Source organism: Lactuca saligna, chromosome 7 (genome assembly GCF_052625555.1).
Source record: "Lactuca saligna cultivar CGN05327 chromosome 7, ASM5262555v1, whole genome shotgun sequence".
In the NCBI taxonomy this organism is placed as follows: domain Eukaryota; kingdom Viridiplantae; phylum Streptophyta; class Magnoliopsida; order Asterales; family Asteraceae; genus Lactuca; species Lactuca saligna.
The window spans coordinates 135,749,359-135,760,603 of NC_136423.1; the positions used below are offsets into that span (position 1 = coordinate 135,749,359).

The following is an 11,245-nucleotide window of genomic DNA, read 5'->3' on the forward strand; positions in this document are numbered from 1 at the left end:
GTTAGTGGTGGATGTGAGGGAAGCATCGATTGCGGTGCCTGTAACAATGAGTGTTAGAGTGGTGGTGGGGTTGGATCGTAAATAAGGTTAGAGAGAGAGGCGAGTATGGATTATGGTGGGGTTCGTTGTCGGAAAATCGGTGCGAGTAAAGAGAGACGGTGGAGATGGAGGTCGAATGCGATGCTTGTGTGGGAGAAATGAGGATGAAAGCAGTGACGACAGCTCTCCGATTAGGGTTTATGGGTATTGGATTGAGAGAAATTGTGATGTCAAAGAGAAATGGAAGAAATGATATTATTGTTTAATTTTTCTCAATTAACAAAACATATGCGTTTTAGTTAATTAGAAGGAAACGTCATAAGTTACTATTATTAAACAATAGAAGCGTCATAAGCTTTATCTCTAGTAACAATAAGCATAATATGATTGTAAATGATGTATTAAATTTTGTACCCCTTAATTTTCAAGAAATGGGCAATATGCTTAATAATATAGTATATATATATATATATATATATATATATATATATATATATATATATATATATATATATATAGTGGTGCGGTGCAGTTTGGTGATTATAAACCACGAACGTCCAAAATTGTATTACGCGGTACGGTTTGACTCACTATCCATTGACTTACGGTTTCAGTTTATTGTTTCAACTACTTTTGATGATCGTGGGAAAGTAAAAGCATGATCGTGCACATTCTTCAGATTTTATGTTATTGGATTTTAGGATACTTTGATTTATGAATATTATTACTTTTGAAACAATGTTTTGTAAACAATTATAGTCTTTGGGTTGGTTTTGAAAAACAAAAATTCTACTATGATTTTTATGATGTTACATTTTGATCCGGTAGAAGACCTATTTTATACAGTTGAAAGCTCTTGAAGGAACAGAGCTCCTAATAACCAGCTAAAGACGTATTTTATACAGTTGAAAGCTCTTGAAGGGACATAGCTCCTAATAACCAGCCAAAGACGGTTTGCCCATTTGTCATCGTCATTTTAAGACTCCTTGGTTAATTAAGTTTATCAATTTATGTCCATAGTTATTTTTATTCTATCTTATTGATAGTTTATCCGACATCCTTATTTATGTTATTTTCTGATTCATTTTTGGTTTGGATTTATTAAACATCTATTTGCTTTTCATTGGTTCTCCGTCAATTTTTATTGTAGTAAATAGACATAACGAATAATTACCTACTTAAATAGTTAAATGACAATTTCTCCAACAAAAAAAATATGTTTAAGACAATGTTGTGTTTGGCTTTTACGTATATATCACTTGCTTTACGTATATATCGTTTGATTTTGTTATGGCAGTAGGGCTTTGTGTTTGGCTTAACGTATATATCGTTTGCTTTTACTTTTGCAATCGTGCTTTTGGCCTTCAATGCCTTTTGAACTGATACATTTTTTTTTCCTAAGAAGGGATGCTTAGGTAAACTAGTATATATTACAAAAGATCTACCATCATTGATTGAAAGCAATTGATTTGATTTTTATGATGCACTAGCGTTTTAATTAGAATAAATCGGACATGACAATTGAGTTTTAGTATGAAATCTTTGTTACGTGGATAAATTATGAACCACGATTGAGAAACGGTGGTCATATCACTAGAATTTATAATACAACTTCCAAACAAATACTTTTTTGTTTTTTTGTTTATATATAAATAAATGATAATTTAATATATTGACTGTAAACGTCCAATAACATGATGCACGTAATTCAAAAACCTTAAAGTTTGTATTTATTAAATTCCTTCATTTCTCCCTCAAGTATGGACCATTATCATCAATGTCATTGGTGTAGTACCATGTACGTTGCTTATTTCAATATTCACCTAGTAATATTATTCTCATTTACGAGTTTAATTTTTAATTTTGTTGAACAGTATCAAACCTGAAGTGCATAAATCCTTTATTCAAACAATTTATGGCTAAAATGTCGAAACCTAGATGACCGGTTTACAATAGCTAGGTGCACTAACGATTTAAGAAAAACCTATTTTTCATCTAATATGCTATTTCATTAAATGTCGGAATTAAAAGTAAATTTTTGTTGATCTTAAATGGAATGATAATCATAACAATTTGAAGAAATAATGGATGAAAATGACATGTTTCTACTATATAAAAATTGATTTTTATTCTTTTATTTTTTCAGACCGATTTCACGTACTTTGGGTTCAAGGATCCATACGTCAAATCGTTCCCAATATCTACATCATTTCCTAAACCGATTTATTTATGCACTTCTAACTTCAAACCATGTAAATAGTCATATCTATATTTTATTAGTATTATTTATATCATTCAAATGCGTAACGATAAATTTAAAGCTATATGTATATATATTTTTTGTTATGTGGATGATCTAAACCACTTAGAGAAGGGCAAGTGTTTGAAAATGTACTTCTTAAAATGATGAAATTGTACATTCTCAAACTGCATATTATTGAAACATAAAGGCCTCCAAATCTGACAAAAAATCCTCTCTTTCTTCCTTCCAAAAACACTAACATGTTTATGCCCATTACCTCACAGCCTGTACAGAGTGCTTAAAACTTCATACAAAGCCCACATTTCTGGATAAATCCAACCATAACCCATGTGAGATTCTTCCCTTTTAATCATTCCTCACAAGTCACAATCCCTCTGCTCCTCATCTTCCCCAGCAGATTTCCAACACGATTCTCCCTGTCGTCATCATGTGGGATTCAGAGTCTGAATCAGGTGCTGGAAGAGACTACGATAATGGAGTTCTTTCTTCAAACAAACATGGCGTCCAGACTGATCGCTTCGAACAAAGAGGCAAATCTTGGTATATATATAAATTATACCCAGTAATCTTATCTGTATTTGTTATAGTTTCTAGATTATGAAGTTAACAAGGTGTATAATGCAATAGGTTCGTTGCAACTGATGTTCCAAGTGATTTACTGGTTCAGATCGGTGATTTTTGTTTCCATTTGCATAAGGTAATGATTACAGTCATTTGAATCGAACGATTTGGGTTCTGAATTCTCGATTTATGTTTTTCGTTTTGTGTGTTTGTTTCTGGAATTCGAAGTATCCGCTGCTTTCAAGAAGTGGGAAAATGAACAGACTGATATACGATTCGAGAGAAGTTGATTTGAGCAAGGTTTCCATGGATGAAATTCCAGGTGGTGCAGAAGCGTTTGAGCTCGCAGCAAAATTCTGCTACGGAATCGCAGTTGATCTGACTGCCACCAACATCTCCGGCCTCCGATGCGCCGCCGAATACCTGGAAATGACGGAGGATTTGGAAGAAGGAAATCTCATATTCAAAACCGAAGCTTTTCTTAGCTATGTCGTGTTGTCATCATGGAGAGATTCAATTCTTGTTCTCAAAAGCTGCGAAAAGTTATCTCCTTGGGCTGAGAATCTTCAAATCGTTAGAAGATGCAGCGAATCGATTGCTTGGAAAGCCTGTGCGAATCCCAAAGGTATCCGGTGGCAATACACCGGAAAACCCATGAAAGTTTCAAGCCCGAGTTGGAACGAGATGAAGGATTCGAGTCCAAGTAGGAGCCCTGTTCCTCCTGATTGGTGGTATGAAGATGTTTCAATCCTCAGAATCGATCACTTTGTTCGTGTAATCACTGCGATTAAAGTCAAAGGAATGCGATATGAACTCGTCGGAGCTGCAATAACTCACTACGCCACGAAAACGCTTCCGGGGTTGATCAAAGAAGGGAGCACCGGTAGTTTAGGCGAAGAAGGAAGTAGCAGCGGTAGTGGTGGCATGGTGGTTTCCGGCAACTGGAAAGGCGGACTTCACATGATCGTTTCCGGGAATAAAGACGATCAATTTTCAATTACACAAACAAGAGACCAAAGAATGATAATCGAGAGCCTTATAAGCATAATCCCACCACAAAAAGACAGCGTCTCCTGCAGCTTCCTTCTCCGGCTGCTACGCATGGCGAACTTGTTGAAGGTGGCTCCGGCGCTGGTTACAGAGCTTGAAAAACGAGTCGGGATGCAATTCGAACAGGCGACATTAGCTGATCTTCTAATCCCTTGTTACAGCAAAACCGACACCATGTACGATGTCGATCTTGTTCAAAGGCTTTTGGAACATTTCTTGATTCAAGAACAGATGGAAACCGAAAGCCCCGGTCGTCAATCAATGTCGGAAAAGCACATGTACGACGGGATTCAACGGAGTAACAACTCAAACGCGAAGATGAGAGTGGCTCGGCTCGTCGACAGCTACCTCACGGAGGTTTCCCGGGATAAAAACCTTTCATTAACAAAGTTTCAGGTCCTCGCCGAAGCATTACCGGAATCTGCCCGGAGCTGCGACGATGGGTTATACAGAGCCATTGATTCATATCTCAAAGCTCACCCAACACTCTCTGAACACGAACGAAAACGGTTATGTCGAGTAATGGACTGCCAGAAGCTCTCCATGGACGCATGCATGCACGCTGCGCAAAACGAGCGGCTGCCGCTCCGGGTGGTGGTGCAGGTTCTGTTCTCCGAGCAGGTGAAGATCAGCAACGCGATTGCGAGCAACTCAGTGAAAGAAACCGGCGATCCTCACTACCAACCGTTAGTTCAGAACAGGAAAACGCTGCTGGAAGGAACACCGCAGTCGTTTCAGGAAGGATGGGCTGCTGCTAAAAAGGACATTAATACGCTGAAATTTGAGCTTGAAACTGTGAAGACGAAGTACTTAGAATTGCAACATGAAATGGAGAATTTGCAGAGACAGTTTGATAAGGGGACGAAGCCTAAACAACAATCGGCATGGACGAGTGGATGGAAGAAGCTGAGCAAGATTACGAAGATGAATACAATGGAGAATAACGAAGTTGGAGGACAGAATAATGTAGCACAGGCTAGAAAGCCACCGAGAAGATGGAGAAATTCTATTTCGTAAAAATCTTAAATAGTATTTTTATCTCATTGATTTGTTGTGTTTAATTTTATTTCATTTCATTTTTTTCGTGTTTCTTGAAATTTTAAATTGTTTTTTAAGATCGTATTATATTTGTAACAGTTATCATAGATGAAACAAGTAATTTTGAAATATTTTACTAGTGTGTGGAAAAAAGTACGAAATATGTCCTATAGACCTATACAACATAGACTTTTTGTCTTTATATAGACAAGGTATTTGTGGTAGGACTAGAATGGTCACATTCAAATGTATTAAAGCTATGAGGGCTTGTAATTTATGAAGTAAAATATGTACATGCCGTCATGCACGTTTTCACGATTTTTGGTTTAAAAGGGACATGGTGACAAATAACACTAGTGGAATATTGAGGAACAAAGAACACGGATATACATTAACATATCACGATAAGTATACAACTTGTTTTAATAACTTTACTTTTTTATTAAAAAAATCATTCAAAAATATGATGAAATGGATAAAAGTCGATAATCTTTTGATTCAAATAATTATGAATCAATTAGGAAAAAAAATCATGTTGCAAAATTTAACTCGAAATACTAAAACATATATTTTTCTTTAAATATATCCATAATATTTATAATTATAAAAAATAATAATTAAACTAACTTATATATATATATATATATATATATATATATATATATATATATATATATATATATATATATTCAGGTTCATTTTAAACAATTCTAATTTTGTGAGACCGTGAAACCAAATATAAAAATAATTTTAAAATATAAAATAAAAGAAAAAATCCAAAAATTCTTTTTTTAAATATTATTTTCAGAACTTGAATTAACTAAAAAAATAAAACAAAAATAAAAAAAATCCCATTTTTTTTTGAAAAATACATGAAATATTCTAAATAGAATATTACACTGACATATTCTAAAAAATAATTTTAAAATGCAAAATAAATGGAAAAATCTAAAAATTCTTTTTTTAAATATTATTTTCGGAACTTGAATTAACTAAAAAAATAAATAAATAAAAAATCCTATTTTTTTTTAAAATACGTGAAATATTCTAAATAGAATATTACACTGTACATATTCTAAAAATAATTTGAAAATGTAAAATAAATCAAAAAATCAAAAAATTCTTTTTTTAAATATTATTTTCGGAACTTGAATTAACTAAAAAAATTTTAAAAAAATTAAAAAAAAATTAAAAAATGCATCTCACGGTCTCACAAAATTAGGCCGTCTCACATGAACCTAACCATATATATATATATATATATATATATATATATATATATATATATATATATATATATATAATTGGTAAATGTTAGGAAAATATAACATGAAAACTTTTATGAAAGAACAAAGTAGTAAATTGTTGTTGGAGCATGTGTTTAACACAGTGTCGTTAAAACAAATCCGTCCAATATGAATGTTTGTTTCACGGGATACAATAATGGAAAATGATTTTTCAACATCTACTGAACCACAAGGCCATAAAATACTTTTGTTGCAACAAGAGTTGGAAGGAGAAGCAGAATCATAAGAGATGAAATGATGATTGTTTTATTCAGTGTCTCTCATCGGTGACCATAGTGTTGTATTTATACAACAAAAAGTAATCGGTGTCTCAAACCTTAAAAACGTAACATATATGTAACATCCTGTTTCATATCATTTTTTATGGTCGTGGGTCGGAAGTCGATTGTGTAAAGGCTTTGGGCCTTAAAGAGGCAAAGTTTAGACCTTTTGGAAAGAGGTCATGGTGGTTGAGAGATCTAACTCTTAAGAGGTGTATTGTGTCAAAGGGTAGAAAGGGAAAAGTCATAGGTCGGGTTTCTTGCATGAAATGTGGATTTTAGTTCGAGATGTGTTTGTTCCAAAGTAACTAGATTAGGTGGTGGGGTTCTTTATCACCTTTATGTGCATATAAAGAACACCAAAATCAAAGTTGAATCAAAGAAGTTGTGGCAGATTGAATTTGTGTTGAATTTGGGAAGGGTAGTATGTTGGACGTACTAGCAACTTAAGTTGCACCTTTAGAAGCGTACGTCGGGCATACCATTTGGTATGTCGGGCATACACGATTAGAACCCAAGCCCTAAATCCATGGATTTGAGTCATATTTAATCTCTTTAACTTCCCCAAACCCTTTCCATTCTCAACCTACATCACTCTAACGTCCTCCCTTGAAACCAAACCCTAGTTTGAGCATTATGAGCTAAAGAGTGTGCTTTTTGTTACCTTTGAAGGAGGAAGAAGGTGGTGATAGTTCTTGGAAGCTTGAAGCAACTTTGGATCTGGAAGTTTTCCTCCCTCATTCATCTCCAGAAGGTAAAAAGTTTGTACCTTTGTGACTCCATTAATAGATCTAGCTTAGGTGTTAAACTTATGTCCTTTTTGTCTCACAAATTGGTCCAATTGAGTGTGGGTTGTTCCAGATCTTGTGAGGTGCATTTCCAGGTGTATATGAGGGTGTTAAGTCATAAAAATGAAATCTTAATCTTTTCCTGCCATTCATGCATGTTTTATAAAGCTTAGAAACTTATGATAGAGTTAGGATTATGGATTTGGAACCTTTCTAGCCATGCAAAGTCATAAAGTTGGAAACTTAATGATTGAGGATGTCATTTGGATTTAGATCAGAACTCTGGATGAAAGGTATCAAGGGAAAAAGTGATTAACGGGAATACTGCAATCAGCTTGAGTACGTTGGGCGTAAGTGGGAGTACATTGGGCATAATAGATTCGAATCAAGTACGTTGGCGTACCCAGCCAACCTAAGACCTTAGCATTCTTTTACTTTCGTTGAACGTTGTCTTTTTGAACATGTTTAAATTTAGGTCAAACTTGAGGGTTTGGGGCTATTGATTAAGATTGTATCTGCTTTTGGTGATAGTGAATTTGCAGGAGCAAGCAATACAGAAGGGAGTGTGTCGTAGTGTTTCCGGGTTCTTCGATTCAGGTGAGTTTTGCCTCATTGTACCCGTGAGTCGAAGGTACTAATTTCGGCGCATTAGTTTTGGATATCACTTAGTAGAGGGATGACTTAGGGATTATATGTAGTCATGTAAGATACACTGATGACTCTTGATCTAGGCTTTCTTGCATATTCATTGTTTGGTTGTGGCTCTAGAGTAGAATCACCTGTTCGGGTGTCTATCTCACCTCTAAGTATATACGGTTATGAATTCATTGGATTTTTGGTTTTTTATCCTTATGTATAGTGTGTTTCTATGCTATAGTGATCTGCTAGATGTATGTATATATATATATATATATATATATATATATATATATATCCTTGTATGTTAGGACGTCGTAGTAGTGGTATGTTGGTTAGCATGCCAGTAGAATGGTTATAACCTAGTTGAGTGCCCTAGGTGCTATATTTATTCATGTAGGATAACTTGAGAACTCCTAATCGAGACGGCCATGTTGTGTGTTGTAGACCAAGATAACTAGTATAGGTTGACTGCAAGTTGTAGGCATGGAGGGTCAGGAAGAGCGATTGGGTTGAGTCAGCAGGCCAACAAAGCCTGGGTATTCTAGTCTGATGACTGACTTGACACGTTGCATGTTTGCATTCCAGTTTGATGAATGATTGGATAGGGTATTTTAATCCAATGATTGTGGGCGTGTTATGCATGATAGAATAATTGGTGGATGGGGTATTTTAAGGGAAACTAACTAAGCTTTGTGATTACCTAGTTATTTATTTTTCAGGTTCTATCAGTGACCGTGGGAACACGAAGGCGGGACTGTATACACTAATCAACAACATTGAGGACTCCACATTTATTATAATACACCGATTTTCAATAAATGTAACTAAGAATAAATGGTTTTCTTAGAAAAAAATTTATAATTGGGAAGTTTTACCTTAATAAAATGAAAATTTTGTGTTGTGAAAATGGGATGTTATATGATGGAATAAAATTGCACTGTTAATCTAGAAATTAAAACTGAAATATGTGATTAATAGCATTTAAAACGGGTTTTTAACTATTAACTGAAAAGAAAATAATTGAAAAAGTTCATTAAACTCTTATGGCTGATCTGTGGTGCATTCATACCTACAAGATGTGTGCTCCCACACAAGTTCAATGAACTCAAGGTAATCTGGTTCACAATTTCACCCACTACGCGCGTAAGAGAGCGCCTTTGTCTTATAAGACTTACAAGCTAAGAAGCCCTTGCAGTGATAAACTTGTTTTCTTTTCTTACTTCCACCCTTATAGGATATAATAAAACTACAGTAACTCATTTGTTAATTTCTTCCAGCTACCTTATTTGACTTGAAGTTTATAACTCATTTTTAATCTACTTTGGACATGTAATATATCATAATAAAGTTTATCACAGAGGAGAACACTAACATATCATCATTTTTCCATTTTGTTTATATTTAGAGTCGAAGTTCATGCTCAAATTTGAGAAAGCCCCATTTTTTAAATTTAGTTAAAACTAATCCAACAACCCCGATATAAATGAAAATTACTTCAACATTTTGAAGCTATTTAGTTAAAACTAATCCAACAACCCCCTTTGAACCTTCCCTTATGATACATATTTATTTTATTAACGAACCAGTATGTAACAGCCCGGAATTTCCAGGTATTTATTATTGGTTTAGTTTTGGAAATTGTGAGTGGACTCGGCGACTTGGAGCTCAAAATCGCCGAGTAGGATCGCGGTATTGGGCATGGGTTTGCGTCCGGACTCGGCGAGTCCACGCTGTGTGAAGAAACCCTAATTCCCGGGGTTTGAGACCTATTTAAAGGGCCTTATGGCAGTCATTTGTGCTCACCAATCCATAGAGAGAAACCCTAGAGTGCTTGAGCGTTTTGAGAGAAAAAGGAAGCCATTCTTAACCTTTGTGGTGTTATTTAGCAAGGAGAAGGAGGTCATAACCAAGAGGAAGCATAGGAGATTGCTATACTGTGGATTTGAAGCTCAGATCTTCGAACTTGAGGCATTGTTTCAGTTCATCTTCTGTTTTATGAAGTATATTTGGATTTAGGGTTTCTTGTGGCCTTTATTGGGTTGATTTAATGCCAAATAGTTCCTTTCTAATGTTGAGGATTTGGATCTGGATCCATAGAGGTCCAGAGAGCCCCACTCATCAAGCTTTATGAAGAGCAATGGAGATTATGACGTTGAGTTATGGTATTTGGGACAAAATCATCATTTATGGTCATATAGATGTTGTATGTACATCAAGATAGTGACTTTACGTGCTAAATAAGCTTGGAAGGACTGGATCTATGAATTAATGGACCAGATCTGACCTTAGGAGCAAGTTTGATTCATAGCATGGCATGGACTCGCCGAGTCCGAAGAACAGACTCGGCGAGTAACATGAATATTGCCCAGACCACACAGCGAGTGGTCTTGCCGAGTTGAGGGTTTGACTCAGTGAGTCAGGGAGAGTTAGAGTGGGTTGACAGGTGGAATGAGTCAAACTGGACTCGCCGAGTTGTTCTTGAGACTCGACGAGTTGAGTCGTGGTGGCCCCACAACTCATGCCAGGTGGAACTCGTCGAGTTAGGAGAATACTCGACGTGTCAAGAGAGGATCCCAGGGAAATCAGTGTATGCCTTAGACTCACCGAGTCCGGTCAAAGTTGACCGTTGACCATTGACCAGCGTTGACCTATGTTGACTTGTTAAGGGATAGTCAACCTTAGTTGGGAAAGTGTTAATTAGAGATGTATTGTGTTATAGGAGGACTATAGCTCGGGAGATCGAGCACTAGTGATTTCAGGGATTTACGAATTACCGAGACACGCAAGGTGAGTCTTCTCACTATACTTTACCTTGAGTAGGTAACCAGGGTTATGTGACAGAGTATTTGTATGCTATGTATGTTATGTGTTGTGCTGCATTATTTCTATGTGATTTATGCTGTGCATGTTTACAGAGTTAGAACCGGAAGGTTCACAGAGTTAGAACCTGAGGGTTCACAGAGTATGGGTGCACGGACCTACAGAGTTATAGCCTCGAGTGGATAATATGTGTTATATGCGGTATTTTGGGGAACTCACTAAGCTTTGTGCTTACAGTGTTTGATGTTATTTGTTTCAGGTACTAGTGACGACCGCGGGAATGTGCCGACTTGATCAGTACACACGCATGGGATTTATGATTTTAAGATCTTGTGATTTTGTATTACTTGGATTGAACGATTGAAAATGGTTGTTTTCTGAATATTAAATGAATTATGTTTTATAAAAATTTGAAAATTTTGTTTTGAAATTTACGGTGTTACAATTTGGTATCAGAGCCTTGGTTTGAGGGATTCGGGT

General features: G+C 35.7%; 1 protein-coding gene across 1 annotated transcript; it reads left to right on the forward strand.

Annotated features, from left to right (window-relative positions):
* Window positions 1-2,255: 2,255 nt before the first annotated feature.
* On the forward strand, window positions 2,256-5,082 carry NPH3 (Phototropic-responsive NPH3 family protein). Its single transcript, XM_078963483.1, has 3 exons — window positions 2,256-2,842; window positions 2,930-2,999; window positions 3,092-5,082. The coding sequence occupies exons 1-3, from the start codon at window positions 2,730-2,732 to the stop codon at window positions 4,928-4,930; spliced, it is 2,022 nt and encodes a 673-aa protein (XP_078819609.1). The 5' UTR covers window positions 2,256-2,729; the 3' UTR covers window positions 4,931-5,082.
* The last annotated feature ends 6,163 nt before the right edge of the window (window positions 5,083-11,245 follow it).

Excerpts from the sequence above, each read along its gene's own strand:
- NPH3 (XM_078963483.1), top strand. The coding sequence starts at position 2,730 with ATGTGGGATTCAGAGTCTGAATCAGGTGCTGGAAGAGACTACGATAAT. Across the intron at positions 2,843-2,929 it reads GAACAAAGAGGCAAATCTTG|GTTCGTTGCAACTGATGTTC; the intron begins GTATATATATAA and ends ATAATGCAATAG. Across the intron at positions 3,000-3,091 it reads TTTGTTTCCATTTGCATAAG|TATCCGCTGCTTTCAAGAAG; the intron begins GTAATGATTACA and ends TGGAATTCGAAG.